Here is a 19,440-nt window from a genome sequence, read left to right on the forward strand (position 1 = left end):
GACCACACCGTTGAAGATGGCAGAGGCCACTACTGAGTCATAGAATGACTTCAGGAGTGGCCCCCGGACACCAAACGACCTCAACCTCCGGAGCAGGTAGAGTCTTGAAGTAGTCTTGAGATTCGTTGGATCCTTGAGTTAGTGAGAGACAAAGTCCGGTCCAATATAGTCTGGCAAAAAGATTTATTAAAGATGTTACACAAGACGTGTAACAACGAGAGGTGTACAGAGCTCTGAGTTACGAGTGTGAAAACACGCGCATATATTCTTACAAGGCCGTTGTCTACTGTTGCACACAAGTCCTTATAAGGTAACATTCAGTTGGTGTTATGTCTGACTCATGGGGTGAAAGTTACAGACAGAAGTTATTGACACGTTTCCTGAGTGTTCGGGCTTGACCTTTATTGAATAGAACACGTGTCACCCGAACAAATACAGGTGATAAGGTTATGCAAACAGATTGACAGAAATATAATGAGGCTTCAGGCTACTCCGCCCTTTTTTATGAAGAGCAGCAGTGTTATCCACCCAGTCCAGGCGGTTGTTGAGGTGAACACCCAGGAACTTGTAAGACGTGACAATCTCAATGTCCTGTCCCTGGATGTTCAGTGGTGAGGGGGAGATGGAGGGACACCGCCGGAAATCCACAATCAACTCCTTAGTTTTGCTGGAGTTGATCTTGAGGTGGTTTTCCAGGCACCAGTCAACAAAGTCCTGGACAAGTCCCCGGTACGACCCGTCATCCCCGTCCTTAATGAGGCCGACGATGGCGGAGTTGTCCGAGAACTTTTGCAGGTGACTGGTGGGAGACAGGTGTTGGAAGTCTGCAGTGTACAGTGAAAAAAGGAATGGTGCCAGCACTGTTCCCTGTTCACTTGACTGGTCAGAGCACGTCCTGAGTACTTTGCCACCGATGCCGTCTGGTCCAGGGGCCTTTGTTGTCCTGGTTCTCCTGAGCTGATTTCTCACCTGGAGAGGTGTGAGGGACAGGCTGGGATGGGGGGCCATTGTCTCCTGCGGAGTCAGCGGGGGGGGGGGGCTGAAACAATACAAGCTCGGGGGGGAGGAGAAGGTAAATGAAGAGGTGTGAATGGTGTAGAAGCGGGGGGGGGGGCCGACACCTCATAACTGTTTAAGTTGTCAGCCCAATTTTTATCCCCCGCCGCTACAGAGAGCCTAGTCTGATGTCCGGATATGGATTTCAAACCTCTCCAGACATCTCTGGTGTTGTTGTTGGCCAGACTCTCTTCCATCTTCCTCCTGTACCTCTCCTTTCCCTCCCTGATCTTTCTTCTGAGCTCCTTCTGAACTGCCCTCAGATCCTCTTTGTTTCCTGACCTAAAGACTCTCGTCTTCTCCTTTAAGAGAGCCTTTATATCAGGATTAATCCAGGGTTTGTTGTTGGAGAAGCCTCGTACAGTTCTGGTTGGCACAATGCTCTCCACACAGAAGTTGATGTAGTCCGTGACACAAGTGGTTAGACCGTCAATATCCTCCTTGTGGGACTCACTGAAGATGCTCCAGTCCGTGGTCTCAAAGCAGACCTTCAGAGCTTCCTCAGCTTCATCAGACCACACGTCTTTAGTGTTCGCATAAAAAAGGTCCAGTGTGTTATTGTCCCTGGTGGCACACGTGACGTACTGCGTGAATTTGGGCAGACAGGAAGAGATGCGTGATTAAAATCACCGGAGATGATAAAGAGAGCCTGAGGGCTCTGAGTCTGTAACCCGTTCACCACTCCAGTGATGACGTCACATGCTGCCTCCGTGCTCGCCGACGGTGGAATGTACACAAGCACCGCGACAACATGTGAAAACTCCCGTGGCAAGTAGAAGGGTCTCAGACTCAGCGCCAAAAGTTCAATGTCAGGAGAGCAGTGTTGATCCTTTAAAGTGACGTGCCTGGAAAGGCACCACTTCTCGTTAACGAACACCGCCAGTCCTCCGCCCTTCCTCTTCCCGCTCATCTCCGTCCGGTCCGCGCGTAATAAGCAGAATCCATCCATAATGAGGTGTCAAGCATAAGTCAAACTGAACAATTTTGTTTGCAGAGAAGTGACACGTGCCAATACAAACAATTGTAGGTTTGTGTTGAATGATGGGAAAACAGGACGAGTAGATCAGTATAAGAAGTCAAGTTTTTCAACTCGGAGTCAAACATGGACAACTCTGCTAACAGTCCTTCTTGCCATCGCTGCCGCAGCTCTTGGTGGTTTGTACCTGTTGGGAGTTTTCCGACAGCAACGTTCCGGAGAGCCTCCTCTGGACAAGGGGCTGTTTCCATGGTTGGGTCATGTTCTGGAGTTTCGCAGAAACACGCTTAAATTCCTGGAGAGGATGAAAGAAAAGCATGGTGATGTGTTCACGATACAGCTTGGCGGCCACTACTTCAGGATCTGTTTTCTTTGGGGGCTTTCACAAAAGAGAGTCAAGCAAAGTTGAATTTTCACGTGTTTTCATGTCAACTTCTTTCCAGAGTTTTCAGTTATTTTTCCAAAGAAGATTATCATAGTGTTCTCCTCATCTCCAGCAACAAGCACCTGAAAGGAGACGGACTGGAGGTCATGACTCAAGCTATGACAGCTAACCTGCAGAACCTGATGCTTCACAACATCAGATCTGAAGAGGACCAGAAAACCTGGATTGAAGATGGACTGTTCATGTACTGCTACAATGTTGTGTTCAGGGCTGGCTACCTGTCCCTGTATGGCAACAAAAGTGAAGGGAGTGAGGAAAAGGCTAAAGAGAAAGACAGAAGCGAATCAGAAGCTTTGTTCCATGAATTCAGGAAATACGACCAGCTCTTCCCCAACTTGGCTTATGGGATTCTGACCCCCCAGAAACGGTTGGAAGTACAATGACTATCGGAAATCTTCCGGGACGCTTTGTCCTTGAGCAAGATCAGGTCCAAAGACAACATCAGTGGATGGGTTAAAGACATGTATCAGGCCCGAGAAGAGAGAGGGATGAACGAAGACATGATCGCCAGATACATGTTCATTCTTCTCTGGGCGTCTCAGGGCAACACCGGTCCCTCTTCGTTCTGGCTCCTCCTCTACCTCATGAAGCATCCAGAAGCCATGGAAGCTGCCAAGAAGGAAGTGAATGACGTTGTGAATCAATCTGGACAGAAGGTTCGTGGAGATGGTCCTTTACTGGACGTGACTCCAGAAATGCTGATAAAGGCAACGATCCTAGACAGCATCATCGAAGAGACCCTCAGACTGACAGCTGCTCCCCTCCTCGTCAGGGCAGTGCTCCAGGACATGAGCATCAAGATGTCCGACGGTCGTGAATACCTGCTCCGTAAAGGTGACAGGATGTCAGTGTTCCCCTACATTGCTGTTCACATTGACCCAGAAATCCACCCTGACCCTCTCTCCTTCAAATACGATCGCTTTCTCAATCCAGACGGGAGCAAGAAAACCGAATTTTACAAAGGAGGAAAGAAAGTCAAGTACTACACCATGCCCTGGGGTGCTGGGATCGCCATGTGTCCAGGAAGGTTCTTTGCCACAAATGAGCTGAAACAGTTTGTTTTCCTTATGCTGGTCTACTTTGACTTCGAGTTGAAGAATCCTGAGGAGAAGATCCCGGAATTTGATGTCCGACGATTCGGCTTCGGAACAATGCAGCCTGACAGAGAGGTTCAATTTCGGTACAAACTCAAATATTAAATGGTGTTTAAAGGTTAAAATGGTTCAACTGAGCTTCATTGAATGCCTGATTTTGAGGAAACTTTTAATTTTTAGAAACATTTCATATATATACAAAATATATATTTCCAAGTATCTCTATGCTTTAAACCTTCCTTCTTTTCCCATTTTTATTATCCAGAATTTAATTTAAGAGTTTGTATCTTTAATTTTGGCCCAGTATTTTTGCATTTTGTGCGTACTGAATGTAATGCCAAAGGTTCAAGTTGCAGTTGTTTTATAAAGACACAAAACCTAATTATGCACAACAGCCAAAAGATATAATAAATCATAACAAAGTTGTCAGGTTAGGATTTGATCCAAATTTAAATTCAGTAGTTTTACTTTCAGCAAGAAGGTAATAACCTGTCGTATCGCAGTGCAGCACCGTGCAGCGTCTCTCTCGCTCCAAGCAGATCAATCTTTTTTCTTTTTGTTCGCCTTATTTCTGGAGCATCCGTGAACATCTACATTTATTTTTGGACCAACATCCTTCGAAGTCGATTCGGGCCGAGGACAAGTCTGGAAAACTTCCCGGTGAGCGCATTCGTCAAACTTTCCCCTCACTATGTCTCCCTCTCCCTCTCCCTCTTCTGTTCTTTCCTGCTCGGTGTGTCAGATGTTTAGTTACGCTCCGACCTCCTTTAGAGATAGCATTAGTTTTGTAAAGTGTAGCCTGTTAGCTAGACCGGAGGTGAAGCTCATTGAACTAGAGAGCTGGTTGTGCGCTGTCGAAGCTAAACCTATAGCTAGCCAGTGCCAGGTAGACAGTGCACAGCCACATAGCCTAGCAGGTAGTCCTCCAGCAATTCCCGAGCAGCCGGGAAACCAGGGTCGGTGGGTGACTGTTCGTGGGAGGAATAGTTCCCGGCCAAAGTCAACGGAGCACCACCAACCCCTTAGTGTTTCGAACAGATTTTCTCCACTCGACAAGTCACCGGTCGAGGAACCTGCTCTGTTCATAGGCGATTCCATTCTTCGGAACGTTAAACTAGCGAAGCCAGCGAGAGTAGTCTGCATTCCTGGGGCCATACTTTTGTTACCTCCAGGCTGGACTATTGTAACTCTCTTCTGTCAGGCTGTTCTAAAAAGTCTCTCAGAACTCTTCAGCTCATTCAGAACTCTGCAGCTCGTGTCCTGACTAAGACTAAGAGGCGCGAACACATTTCCCCTGTACTGTCTTCCCTACATTGGCTTCCTGTAGAATTTAGAATACAATTTAAAATCCTTCTCCTAACCTATAAAGCCTTACATGGTCTAGCACCAACATACATTAAAGATTTAATCCAAACTTACCAACCCTCAAGGACCTTACGATCCCTAAACTCTGATCTACTAGTTATACCACAAATCTCTAAATGTAGATTCGGAGCCAGGGCCTTCAGTTTTCAAGCCCCTCTACTGTGGAACAAACTACCGGCTTCAGTCCGGAGGGCAGACACCCTCTCTATGTTTAAAAATAATCTTAAAACCTTACTTTTCGATAAAGCCTATAATTAACTTGACTGTTTATCTGGGGGCGGGGGCTGGGGGTCAGTACGTGTGATGGGCGGGGCCTCGGGCACCTTAGAGACCGTGGACCGCCCATGGAATACTGCTGGCCCCCCAAACTTCCCTCATGGGGGAGGTGGGCTGCGGCCTTTGGGGACGGTCTACAGTTCAAAGAATGGGGGCCGTTCCCGGACGGCTGCAGCCCCAACCCCCCCCGCCCTGCCCGCACAACCGTGGCCCCCCTGTGACCCGGGGGACCTGGACCGGTGCCTGGCCATTGCTCCCCTGGGCTCATGCGGTGGCACTCGACCCGGCTACTGGCCGTGTCCGCAGGGTATTGGGGGGGGTTCCGCCGCCGCTGCTGCTGTGGTAGATCCCTATCTCCTTGACTCGGTTCCCTGCTATGGACTTGGTGGCAGCCTGACGGCCTGGGGGTCCTCCGTCGCCCGGCCTGGCCCCGCGGCCCTATCCCCTGACTGGTTCTTTTGGCTGCCCCTCTGCCCCGGTGCCTGCGCTTGGTGCCTCCCCCTCTCTGCTTCCTCGGTCGTCCTCGCCTGTGCTTGCCCTCTCGCGCCCCCGGTGGTAGTCCGCCTTCTCGCTGGTGTTTGGGGTCGGCTCTGGTGGTTATCTCGCCTGCCGGGTCCTGGTCTCCCGCGGGTTCCTGCCGCGTCTTGGGCCCCTGTGTCTGGATCTGCTGTGCTAGGTATGTGCCCTCTGGCCTGGCTATTTCAACCTCCCCCCCCCTCTCCCCTCTATATATCTTCACCCGTCACCAGAGTCTGTATACCTGTGTATTGTATACATTTGTCCCAAACCCACACCTTTTTATTTCTCTCCCGGAGCCCCAGGGATCCACCTCCAGAGCTGCTGCTGATCCAGGGATCCACCTCCAGAGCTGTTGCTGATCCAGGGATTCACCTCCAGAGCTGCTGCTGATCCAGGATCTTCACCACGTCATAAGATCCCGAGTTCTCTCCAGCACCCCCATGGACCCTCCTACACTCTCCTCTCCTTATCCATCTGTCTACCCCCCCATCCTTTCTCCCAGCCGGTCAAAGCGGCAGGCCGTCAACAATGAGTCTTGTTCCGCTAGAGGTTTCTGCCTTCTAAAAGGAAGTTTTTCCTCGCCATTGCTCACTGTACAGCTCACTGTACAGTGTTTTGTTTCTTGCTCTTTGTTGAATTGCTGGGATCTATTTTTCCTTAATCAACTGTAGTCTTATTTCAACTGTATAGTGTCTTGAGATAACTTTGTTATGATAAGACACTTTAAAAAAATTGAATTGAATTGAATTAATACACACATATTTTAGATTCCAGTCTGACTTCTCTCTTAAGCAAAGAACTGGTTGCAGTTACACACGATGTTGGTTATCTTACTTGAAAGGTTTTAAACAAATGGACACTTTAATAAATGATTGTTGTTCTTGGCTGAACCAGCATACATTCCTTCAGAGATTTTCACCTGCAGTGAAGTCATCCGTACTCCCTCTCATCTTTCCCAGCACAAACATTGATAATCAAAACAATCGGCGAGAGAATAACTGTGTGTTTGGTTAATATGATAACTTTCCCATCTTCTTTTCCTTCTCTTCATCAATATTTGCATGTTAAAAACCTTCAACAATAAAGCAAAATATATCACCATCTATAAGTGACTAGTCATTATTCTTGTTTTCCCTTTGTTAGTATCTTTTGGTTACGTCCGCGAGGGAAAACGTGTGGAGTCTCTCATCATGCAATTTCACAAGACGTATCCAGTCATTCAGGATCTCTCGTTGTCCAACGTAGATCGGTTTCCTTTGGCCAAACACAGCTTTGTTGTTTTATGAGTTTTCAGTGGCTATGGGTCACAGATTACCAGGACTTAACCTGTGTGTAAATGTGTTACAGGGAGAGACTGTGTGTATGTGTTTGTGTGGGTCTCTTATTAAGTGAAGTCCTCAGCAGATGAACTTACTTTGTGTTCTTCTTTAATCCTCAGGACAATTTCATGTTGAACTCGTTGTAGATCATTGATCATCAGAGGAATTTTTTAAGAATTCATTGTAGATCATTGATCATCAGAGCAATGTCCTGAAGAACTCGTTGTAGATCATTGATCATCAGAGCAATGTTGTGTAGACGGTTGTGAGTTGGAGAATCGCGGCCCAGAAGTGATGCCATCTGGCGGTGGGACAATCATGCAGTGTGATGCGTGGACCACATTCCCCTTCTCAGACATTTCCAGCCTTGTGGTAGGTGAGCACTCCAGAAATGGTCTCAACCAGCAGAGTCTCCAAGCCCGACCTCTAAGCGTCTCAATGTGGTGTGGTAATCACCTGCTTCCGAAACTTGGAAAACATTTTATTTGTAAGGGTTACACCGTGTTGTCCACGTGAGGTCCTAGAGGTAAGTAAGTAAGTAAGTAATTTTTATTTATATAGCGCTTTTCCAGACCAGGGTCACAATGCGCTTAAACAATCAAAGCAATATTCAATTAAATATATACTTTAAAGATCAAGATAAAACTGATAACACAGCAGGAGTTCCAGAAAATCAAGGAAAAGCCTGAACAAATAAAAACTTCTTAAGATGTTTCTCAAAGGAGTCAGTAGATCCATCAAGCACAAAGAGAGAGAAGATCGTTCCAAAGCTGAGGAGCAACAGCCTGGAAGGATTTCTCTCCACTGGTCCTGAACCGTGTGCGAGGAACCATCAGTAGATTCTGATCCACAGACTTCAGAGCCCAAGCTGGGGTGTAAGGCTGGATCAGATCACTGATGTAAGGAGGAGCCTGACCATGAATAGCTCTGAAAGTAAAAAACAGAATTTTAAAGTTGATCCTGAAAGAAACTGGAAGCCAGTGAAGAGTGAAATGATCGGAGAAATGTGAGTTCTTCTACTAGAGCGGCTCAGAATTCTCGCTGCAGAGTTCTGAATCAACTGCAGACGATTCAGATCCTTCTTGTTAAGACATGAACACAAACTGTTGCAATAGTCCAGGAGAGAAGTCACAAACGCATGGATTACAAGCTCCAGATCATGTTGTGACAACATTTTCCTAAGTTTAGAGATTTTTCTCAGTTGAAGGAAAAAGTTTCTGGTCAGATTTGTTCAGTGTTGAACAAGAGACATGTCTTTATCAAATACAACACCCAGGTTTCTCAGGCTCAGTTTGACAGACTGACCTAAGTCACCCAAGTACTGACTCAACCCTGTAAGCTTATCATCAGGAGCAATCACCAGAGTTTCAGTTTTGTTCACATTTAGCTGCAAAGTGTTTTCACTCATTGTTTGATTTCTAGAAAACAATTGACTAAGCTGTTCAGCCTCTGGGGCTCAGTTGTATCAAAAGAGCAGTAGAGCTGGATGTCATCAGCAAAAATGTGATAAGAAACATCAGGACATCTCTGATTGACTTTACCTAGGGGAATCAAGTACAGCAAAAACAATAAAGGACCCAGAACAGAACCTTGAGGGACTCCACACAACAGATCTGCCGATTCAGACCTCATTTGATTGACAGATACACTAAAACTGCGCCCAGAAAGGTAAGATGAGAACCATTCTAACACAGACCCAGACAGTCTTCATCCCTCAGTCTTCTCAGCAGGATCTGGTGATCAACTGTGTCAAAGGCTGAGGACAGATCCAAGAGAACCAGAACAGTGAATTGACCCGAGTCAGCCGACCAGGGTCGGTGGGTGACTGTTCGTGGGAGGAATAGTTCCCGGCCAAAGTCAACGGAGCACCACCAACCCCTTAGTGTTTCGAACAGATTTTCTCCACTAGACAAGTCACCGGTCGAGGAACCTGCTCTGTTCATAGGCGATTCCATTCTTCGGAACGTTAAACTAGCGAAGCCAGCGAGAGTAGTCTGCATTCCTGGGGCCATGCTTTTGTTACCTCCAGGCTGGACTATTGTAACTCTCTTCTGTCAGGCTGTTCTAAAAAGTCTCTCAGAACTCTTCAGCTCATTCAGAACTCTGCAGCTCGTGTCCTGACTAAGACTAAGAGGCGCGAACACATTTCCCCTGTACTGTCTTCCCTACATTGGCTTCCTGTAGAATTTAGAATACAATTTAAAATCCTTCTCCTAACCTATAAAGCCTTACATGGTCTAGCACCAACATACATTAAAGATTTAATCCAAACTTACCAACCCTCAAGGACCTTACGATCCCTAAACTCTGATCTACTAGTTATACCACAAATCTCTAAATGTAGATTCGGAGCCAGGGCCTTCAGTTTTCAAGCCCCTCTACTGTGGAACAAACTACCGGCTTCAGTCCGGAGGGCAGACACCCTCTCTATGTTTAAAAATAATCTTAAAACCTTACTTTTCGATAAAGCCTATAATTAACTTGACTGTTTATCTGGGGGCGGGGGCTGGGGGTCAGTACGTGTGATGGGCGGGGCCTCGGCACCTTAGAGACCGTGGAGCGCCCATGGAATACTGCTGGCCCCCCAAACTTCCCTCATGGGGGAGGTGGGCTGCGGCCTTTGGGGACGGTCTACAGTTCAAAGACTGGGGGCCGTTCCCGGACGGCTGCAGCCCCATTGCCCCCGCCCTGCCCGCACAACCGTGGCCCCCCTGTGACCCGGGGGACCTGGACCGGTGCCTGGCCATTGCTCCCCTGGGCTCATGCGGTGGCACTCGACCCGGCTACTGGCCGTGTCCGCAGGGTATTGGGGGGGGTTCCGCTGCCGCTGCTGTGGTAGATCCCTATCTCCTTGACTCGGTTCCCTGCTATGGACTTGGTGGCAGCCTGACGGTCTGGGGGTCCTCCGTCGCCCGGCCTGGCCCCGCGGCCCTATCCCCTGACTGGTTCTTTTGGCTGCCCCTCTGCCCCGGTGCCTGCGCTTGGTGCCTCCCCCTCTCTGCTTCCTCGGTCGTCCTCGCCTGTGCTTGCCCTCTCGCGCCCCCGGTGGTAGTCCGCCTTCTCGCTGGTGTTTGGGGTCGGCTCTGGTGGTTATCTCGCCTGCCGGGTCCTGGTCTCCCGCGGGTTCCTGCCGCGGCTTGGGCCCCTGTGTCTGGATCTGCTGTGCTAGATATGTGCCCTCTGGCCTGGCTATTTCAACCTCCCCCCCCCTCTCCCCTCTATATATCTTCACCCGTCACCAGAGTCTGTATACCTGTGTATTGTATACATTTGTCCCAAACCCACACCTTTTTATTTCTCTCCCGGAGCCCCAGGGATCCACCTCCAGAGCTGCTGCTGATCCAGGGATCCACCTCCAGAGCTGTTGCTGATCCAGGGATTCACCTCCAGAGCTGCTGCTGATCCAGGATCTTCACCACGTCATAAGATCCCGAGTTCTCTCCAGCACCCCCATGGACCCTCCTACACTCTCCTCTCCTTATCCATCTGTCTACCCCCCCATCCTTTCTCCCAGCCGGTCAAAGCGGCAGGCCGTCAACAATGAGTCTGGTTCCGCTAGAGGTTTCTGCCTTCTAAAAGGAAGTTTTTCCTCGCCATTGCTCACTGTACAGCTCACTGTACAGTGTTTTGTTTCTTGCTCTTTGTTGAATTGCTGGGATCTATTTTTCCTTAATCAACTGTAGTCTTATTTCAACTGTATAGTGTCTTGAGATAACTTTGTTATGATAAGACACTTTAAAAAAATTGAATTGAATTGAATTAATACACACATATTTTAGATTCCAGTCTGACTTCTCTCTTAAGCAAAGAACTGGTTGCAGTTACACACGATGTTGGTTATCTTACTTGAAAGGTTTTAAACAAATGGACACTTTAATAAATGATTGTTGTTCTTGGCTGAACCAGCATACATTCCTTCAGAGATTTTCACCTGCAGTGAAGTCATCCGTACTCCCTCTCATCTTTCCCAGCACAAACATTGATAATCAAAACAATCGGCGAGAGAATAACTGTGTGTTTGGTTAATATGATAACTTTCCCATCTTCTTTTCCTTCTCTTCATCAATATTTGCATGTTAAAAACCTTCAACAATAAAGCAAAATATATCACCATCTATAAGTGACTAGTCATTATTCTTGTTTTCCCTTTGTTAGTATCTTTTGGTTACGTCCGCGAGGGAAAACGTGTGGAGTCTCTCATCATGCAATTTCACAAGACGTATCCAGTCATTCAGGATCTCTCGTTGTCCAACGTAGATCGGTTTCCTTTGGCCAAACACAGCTTTGTTGTTTTATGAGTTTTCAGTGGCTTTGGGTCACAGATTACCAGGACTTAACCTGTGTGTAAATGTGTTACAGGGAGAGACTGTGTGTATGTGTTTGTGTGGGTCTCTTATTAAGTGAAGTCCTCAGCAGATGAACTTACTTTGTGTTCTTCTTTAATCCTCAGGACAATTTCATGTTGAACTCGTTGTAGATCATTGATCATCAGAGGAATTTTTTAAGAATTCATTGTAGATCATTGATCATCAGAGCAATGTCCTGAAGAACTCGTTGTAGATCATTGATCATCAGAGCAATGTTGTGTAGACGGTTGTGTTGTGGAGAATCGCGGCCCAGAAGTGATGCCATCTGGCGGTGGGACAATCATGCAGTGTGATGCGTGGACCACATTCCCCTTCTCAGACATTTCCAGCCTTGTGGTAGGTGAGCACTCCAGAAATGGTCTCAACCAGCAGAGTCTCCAAGCCCGACCTCTAAGCGTCTCAATGTGGTGTGGTAATCACCTGCTTCCGAAACTTGGAAAACATTTTATTTGTAAGGGTTACACCGTGTTGTCCACGTGAGGTCCTAGAGGTAAGTAAGTAAGTAAGTAATTTTTATTTATATAGCGCTTTTCCAGACCAGGGTCACAATGCGCTTAAACAATCAAAGCAATATTCAATTAAATATATACTTTAAAGATCAAGATAAAACTGATAACACAACAGGAGTTCCAGAAAATCAAGGAAAAGCCTGAACAAATAAAAACTTCTTAAGATGTTTCTCAAAGGAGTCAGTAGATCCATCAAGCACAAAGAGAGAGAAGATCGTTCCAAAGCTGAGGAGCAACAGCCTGGAAGGATTTCTCTCCACTGGTCCTGAACCGTGTGCGAGGAACCATCAGTAGATTCTGATCCACAGACTTCAGAGCCCAAGCTGGGGTGTAAGGCTGGATCAGATCACTGATGTAAGGAGGAGCCTGACCATGAATAGCTCTGAAAGTAAAAACCAGAATTTTAAAGTTGATCCTGAAAGAAACTGGAAGCCAGTGAAGAGTGAAATGATCGGAGAAATGTGAGTTCTTCTACTAGAGCGGCTCAGAATTCTCGCTGCAGAGTTCTGAATCAACTGCAGACGAGACAGATCCTTCTTGTTAAGACATGAACACAAACTGTTGCAATAGTCCAGGAGAGAAGTCACAAACGCATGGATTACAAGCTCCAGATCATGTTGTGACAACATTTTCCTAAGTTTAGAGATTTTTCTCAGTTGAAGGAAAAAGTTTCTGGTCAGATTTGTTCAGTGTTGAACAAGAGACATGTCTTTATCAAATACAACACCCAGGTTTCTCAGGCTCAGTTTGACAGACTGACCTAAGTCACCCAAGTACTGACTCAACCCTGTAAGCTTATCATCAGGAGCAATCACCAGAGTTTCAGTTTTGTTCACATTTAGCTGCAAAGTGTTTTCACTCATTGTTTGATTTCTAGAAAACAATTGACTAAGCTGTTCAGCCTCTGGGGCTCAGTTGTATCAAAAGAGCAGTAGAGCTGGATGTCATCAGCAAAAATGTGATAAGAAACATCAGGACATCTCTGATTGACTTTACCTAGGGGAATCAAGTACAGCAAAAACAATAAAGGACCCAGAACAGAACCTTGAGGGACTCCACACAACAGATCTGCCGATTCAGACCTCATTTGATTGACAGATACACTAAAACTGCGCCCAGAAAGGTAAGATGAGAACCATTCTAACACAGACCCAGACAGTCTTCATCCCTCAGTCTTCTCAGCAGGATCTGGTGATCAACTGTGTCAAAGGCTGAGGACAGATCCAAGAGAACCAGAACAGTGAATTGACCCGAGTCAGCCGACATCATGATGTCACTGGACACTTTCAATAAAGCTGTCTCTGTAGAGTGATGTTTACGGAAGCCAGACTGAAACTTCTCATGGATGTTGCTCTGATCCAGGAACAGCTGCTCAGACACCACCTTCTCCAAGATCTTGGACAAGAAAGGGAGCTTAGAAATATGGCTGAAATTACTGAGGTCAGTTGGGTCTAAGTCTGGCTTTTTGAGCAGAGGCTCCACAATGGTTCAAATGCATTTGGAAAAACCCCTGTGGAAAGGGAGAGGTTCACCATATTGGTAACCCAGGGGCCAATAACATCAAATACTTTTATAAAAAGCCTACAAGGAAGGACATCATCTGAGCAAGAGGAGGGTTTCATCTTGTTCACTAGTGCCGAAATATCACCCAAAGATACAGCAGTGAAGGAAGACCAAGAGGAGGAAAGGGGCTCTGAGACAGTAGGGGTTCCACACAAAAGAGAGATTTTCTCTTTGATCAATTTAATTTTGTCAATGAAAAATCTCAACAATGCATTGCTGTCAGCTTCACAGAAGACAGGCGTGATTTGAGGAGCAGAAGACACGAGAGAATTAATCGTGTCAAACAACACTTTGGGGTTTCTTATTTGTTGCAACACGTTTTTTGATGTAATCAGATCTAGCAGTTTCCACCATGTCATTGTAAGAAGACTTCAGATCCCTGAGGTGAAGTAAGGTTAGGTAAGGTAGAACTTTATTGATCCCTCAGGAGTTCTCCTTCGGGAAATTGTTTGTTTTTTTGAGTGAAGTCTGTACACCTCAAGTTTAGTGGACTTCCAGAGACGCTCAGTCTTTCGACAAAGTCTCTTCAGACTCAGGAGATCTTCATTTGTCCAAGGGCAACATTTTTTCTGAATTTTCAAGTTCAATTTAACAGGTGCCACTTGTCCAGGCCAAGAGTAAAAACTAAGTCTAAAGTGTGGCCTTTTTGATGAGTGGGTTCAGAAACATGTCAAAATTAAAGGCTTCTGTTAAAGTTAAAAGTTCTTCAGCAGAGCAAGATGTGACGTCATCAACATGAAGAATAAAGTCTCGAAGAATAAGAACAGATTCCATTTGAATAATGGAAGATAAGAAGTCACTGAAGTCTTTCAAGAACAGCAGGACCAGGCGGGCGGTAGATTGATACACAATAGAAAGGTCTTGTAGAACCAACCAAGATCATCTGAGACTCAAAAGAAGTGAATTCCTGTGCCTGAATCACTTTGCAAAAACAACTCTCCCTAAAAACTGTAGCAAGACCTCCCCCACGACCAGAGAGGCGAGGCTTCCCCAGGACAGCGATCCCTACTGGACAGAGTTTGTTCAGATGAATAAACTCTTCCTCTCTCTGCCAAGTCTCAGAAAGACATAATAAATCCAAATGAACTCTCAAGATCATTAAGAGTAAAGGATTTATTAGTAATGGAGCGAACATTCAGAAGTCCCACATTCAGCACCGATGACGTCACTGATGACGGCGCGTCACTGACAGGCGCGCAGAGTGGGATCTTTTGAAGAGAACAGCAGCGGTCACGTGGTTGACGGCTGTCACTCACATTCAACTTGGTTGTAAAAGCCGAATTAAAGAGAGGAAATAAAAAAATGGCAGCGCTGACATGTCGTCACACTCTTCAGTGAGAGGAATGTCGATCAAACATCGATGACATCCGATGACGTCAGAGTTCTTCTGCGCGACCGCGCGTCTCATCCTGACCTTTACTCCGGATACCCGAGAGATCAAACGAATGCTAAAAGATATTGAAAATATAAAGTATAAATTACTCGCTTCATCTAAGAGCTTAAACGTTGACTACACATTCACAATCAACATCCACTCAGACTGATTTACTGGTTCAAGACAAGCTCGGATCAGGATTAGATACGACACCGGTTATTTAAAAACATCTGTTCATCTGCAAATCACACCTTAAATCGTAGATCAAAGAACGAAGCAAGACACGCTCGGGAAAGGGGGGATAAAAGACGGAAGAGAAGATAACACCGGCCCGAGAACAGTTGAATGATTAGATTACAAGAAAACAAATTAGGATGAGTCTCTGCGGGTGATTGTGACACAAGGAACTTGAAAGAACCATTTGGCCGGAAAGAGACGACCTTCCGGACGGGAAATTTGCCTAAAATATAGGGATGTTTCTACAGATCAGGACCTTTTCTCCCGGGACTATTGACCTGTACAGTCGCCGGGACAAAGTGCGTCCGGTCGGCCGAAATTGAAAGCTTCTATTATGTTTGACCTGAAGCGGCAAATAAACGACTCGTGACACACTCTGGATTGTTCATCTCTCCCCACGACGCGAAGTATAAGACCCGGGACAGAAGTGACGTTGTGTTTTGATTGTTTTTGATTAACGCATGAACACACACACGTATGCACAAAATTATTGATTATTTATTTTTAGTACAGGCACCAACACAGACAAACAAAAAGAGTAATTTAGATTTATTTTACAAACAAAACGTCTCGTAGTCATTGTCAAGTCATGTTTGTATGTCAATGCAAGAAGTGGGGTACCATCGGATCGCACTGAAGGTTCAAATGGTCAACGACAACAATTTCATTGAACTATTACCCACTCATTGATGTGATGCGGATTAGTATTCATCCTTGTACGCAAATCATTTTCAGAACAGTGAGAGTTCTGGTTCTGCAGCTTAAAAGTCCAACACAGACAATGAAGTGTCCAAAATAGTTTGGCCACTCCCTCACACTCCCTACACTTCTTTCCAATCACAAGTAATGATAAGCAATCAGTGAGTGAGTAATAATGTGTGGTTGGTAAATATGACGACGTATCACTTTCCCATCAATGGTGCTTTCAAATGAAGTCATGAGTGCAGTTTGACACGGAAGAGGGCAAAGCTCGTGCAGCAGAGCAAACATGTCTGATGACGACACAAACAGATTCAATCATTCATTTGGATATTTAACATCAGGCTGTTTTTTTAGGATTTTTCTGAATTACAAAACCTGTGGTTATCTATCTTGTTTCATGCCTTCCAGGCATTAATCAATAACTAGATTTTCTGCCAGAGAGGAGGGAGATTGTGGATCAATAGAAAAAGGAGGAGCCAGTCTTTTTTAAAAGTCCAGCACTCACTATTCTTTTCATGAGAGAAGTCAAACATGGAGGCTCTGCTAACAGTCCTTCTTGCCATCGCTGCCGCAGCTCTTGGTGGTTTGTACCTGTTGGGAGTTTTCCGACAGCAACGTTCCGGAGAGCCTCCTCTGGACAAGGGGCTGTTTCCATGGTTGGGTCATGTTCTGGAGTTTCGCAGAAACACGCTTAAATTCCTGGAGAGGATGAAAGAAAAGCACGGTGATGTGTTCACGATACAGCTTGGCGGCCACTATGTGACTTTTCTTCAGGATCCGTTTTCTTTGGGGGCTTTCACAAAAGAGAGTCAAGCAAAGTTGAATTTTCACGTGTTTTCATGTCAACTTCTTTCCAGAGTTTTCAGTTATTTTTCCAAAGAAGATTATCATAGTGTTCTCCTCATCTCCAGCAACAAACACCTGAAAGGAGACGGACTGGAGGTCATGACTCAGGCTATGACAGCTAACCTGCAGAACCTGATGCTTCACAACATCAGATCTGAAGAGGACCAGAAAACCTGGATTGAAGATGGACTGTTCATGTACTGCTACAATGTTGCGTTCAGGGCTGGCTACCTGTCCCTGTTTGGCAACAAAAGTGAAGGAAGTGAGGAAAAGGCTAAAGAGAAAGACAGAAGCGAATCAGAAGCTTTGTTCCATGAATTCAGGAAATACGACCATCTATTCCCCAAATTGGCTTATGGGATTCTGACCCCCCAGAAACGGTTGGAAGTACAAAGACTATCGGAAATCTTCTGGGACGCTTTGTCCTTGAGCAAGATCAGGTCCAAAGACAACATCAGTGGATGGGTTAAAGACATGTATCAGGCCCGAGAAGAGAGAGGGATGAACGAAGACATGATCGCCAGATACATGTTCATTCTTCTCTGGGCGTCTCAGGGCAACACCGGTCCCTCTTCGTTCTGGCTCCTCCTCTACCTCATGAAGCATCCAGAAGCCATGGAAGCTGCCAAGAAGGAAGTGAATGACATTGTGAGTCAATCTGGACAGAAGGTTCGTGGAGATGGTCCTTTACTGGACGTGACTCGAGAAATGCTGATGAAGGCAACGATCCTAGACAGCATCATCGAAGAGACCCTCAGACTGACAACTGCTCCCCTCCTCACCAGGGCAGTGCTCCAGGACATGAGCATCAAGATGTCCGACGGTCGTGAATACCTGCTCCGTAAAGGTGACAGGATGTCAGTGTTCCCCTACATTGCTGTTCACATTGACCCAGAAATCCACCCTGACCCTCTCTCCTTCAAATACGATCGCTTTCTCAATCCAGACGGGAGCAAAAAAACCGACTTTTACAAAGGAGGAAAGAAAGTCAAGTACTACACCATGCCCTGGGGTGCTGGGATCGCCATGTGTCCAGGAAGGTTCTTTGCCACAAATGAGCTGAAACAGTTTGTTTTCCTTTTGCTGGTCTACTTCGACTTCGAGTTGAAGAATCCTGAGGAGAAGATCCCGGAAATTGATGTCCGACGATTCGGCTTCGGAACAATGCAGCCTGACAGAGAGGTTCAATTTCGGTACAAACTCAAATATTAAATGGTGTTTAAAGGTTAAAATGGTTCAACTGAGCTTCATTGAATGCCTGATTTTGAGGAAACTTTTAATTTTAGAAACATTTCATATATATACAAAATATATATTTCCAAGTATCTCTATGCTTTAAACCTTCCTTCTTTTCCCATTTTTACTTCCAGATTAAATATTATGTATCGAAAATAGACTTTTACAATATCGCTCCTTTTTCTTTCCATTGTTTCACAATAAATATGTTTTTTTACACACATGTGTAGAGTGAAAGGCTATGAAGTTGCACACACACATTTGAAACTTTCAAATAATATATATTTTTTAATGAAATATTATTTCACAAATGTATAATATAATCCCCAGAATTTAATTTAAGAGTTTGTATCTTTAATTTTGGCCCAGTATTTTTGCATTTTGTGCGTACTGAATGTAATGCCAAAGGTTCAAGTTGCAGTTGTTTTATAAAGACACAAAACCTAATTATGCACAACAGCCAAAAGATATAGAATCCCCTTATTAGTCCCGCGAAGGGGAAATTCAGTAGTGCTTTTTACAGCCATTCACACATACTGATGGGAGTAGGCTGCACACTTGTGCCAAGTCTACCATCAGGAGCAATCAGGGTAAAGTGTCTTGCTTAGGGACACAACGACACAAGCTTGTCTGGAGCTGGGATTGAACCTGCAACCTTTTGGACTGCAGGCAACCACTCTACCATCTGAGCTATGTCGCCCCTCTCAACAAAGTTATAAGGTTAGGATTTGATCCAAATTTAAATTCAGTAGTTTTACTTTCAGCAAGAGGGTAATACACACATATTTTAGATTCCAGTCTGACTTCTCTCTTAAGCAAAGAACTGGTTGCAGTTACACACGATGTTGGTTATCTTACTTGAAAGGTTTTAAACAAATGGACACTTTAATAAATGATTGTTGTTCTTGGCTGAACCAGCATACATTCCTTCAGAGATTTTCACCTGCAGTGAAGTCATCCGTACTCCCTCTCATCTTTCCCAGCACAAACATTGATAATCGAAACAATCGGCGAGAGAATAACTGTGTGTTTGGTTAATATGATAACTTTCCCATCTTCTTTTCCTTCTCTTCATCAATATTTGCATGTTAAAAACCTTCAACAATAAAGCAAAATATATCACCATATATAAGTGACTAGTCATTATTCTTGTTTTCCCTTTGTTAGTATCTTTTGGTTACGTCCGCGAGGGAAAACGTGTGGAGTCTCTCATCATGCAATTTCACAAGACGTATCCAGTCATTCAGGATCTCTCGTTGTCCAACGTAGATCGGTTTCCTTTGGCCAAACACAGCTTTGTTGTTTTATGAGTTTTCAGTGGCTTTGGGTCACGGATTACCAGGACTTAACCTGTGTGTACATGTGTTACAGGGAGAGACTGTGTGTATGTGTTTGTGTGGGTCTCTTATTAAGTGAAGTCCTCAGCAGATGAACTTACTTTGTGTTCTTCTTTAATCCTCAGGACAATTTCATGTTGAACTCGTTGTAGATCATTGATCATCAGAGGAATGTTTTGAAGAATTCATTGAAGATCATTGATCATCAGAGCAATGTT

The 19,440-nt window shown here is 45.3% G+C and overlaps 2 protein-coding genes across 2 annotated transcripts; both read left to right on the top strand.

Annotated features, from left to right (window-relative positions):
• Positions 1-2,867: 2,867 nt before the first annotated feature.
• On the top strand, positions 2,868-3,676 carry LOC148064243 (7-alpha-hydroxycholest-4-en-3-one 12-alpha-hydroxylase-like). Its single transcript, XM_087811029.1, has one exon. It carries the CDS (start codon positions 2,939-2,941, stop codon positions 3,674-3,676), a length of 738 nt encoding a protein of 245 aa, XP_087667155.1. The 5' UTR covers positions 2,868-2,938.
• A 12,658-nt stretch (positions 3,677-16,334) lies between these two features.
• Positions 16,335-19,017, top strand: LOC148064244 (7-alpha-hydroxycholest-4-en-3-one 12-alpha-hydroxylase-like). The gene has a single exon (XM_087810920.1). The coding sequence runs from the start codon at positions 16,335-16,337 to the stop codon at positions 17,859-17,861; it is 1,527 nt and encodes a 508-aa protein (XP_087667046.1). The 3' UTR covers positions 17,862-19,017.
• The last annotated feature ends 423 nt before the right edge of the window (positions 19,018-19,440 follow it).

This window comes from Callionymus lyra, chromosome 16 (genome assembly GCF_982586985.1).
Source record: "Callionymus lyra chromosome 16, fCalLyr1.hap1.1, whole genome shotgun sequence".
NCBI lineage: Eukaryota > Metazoa > Chordata > Actinopteri > Syngnathiformes > Callionymidae > Callionymus > Callionymus lyra.

Coding starts and splice junctions, on each gene's coding strand:
- LOC148064243 (XM_087811029.1), top strand. CDS start 2,939: ATGTATCAGGCCCGAGAAGAGAGAGGGATGAACGAAGACATGATCGCC.
- LOC148064244 (XM_087810920.1), top strand. CDS start 16,335: ATGGAGGCTCTGCTAACAGTCCTTCTTGCCATCGCTGCCGCAGCTCTT.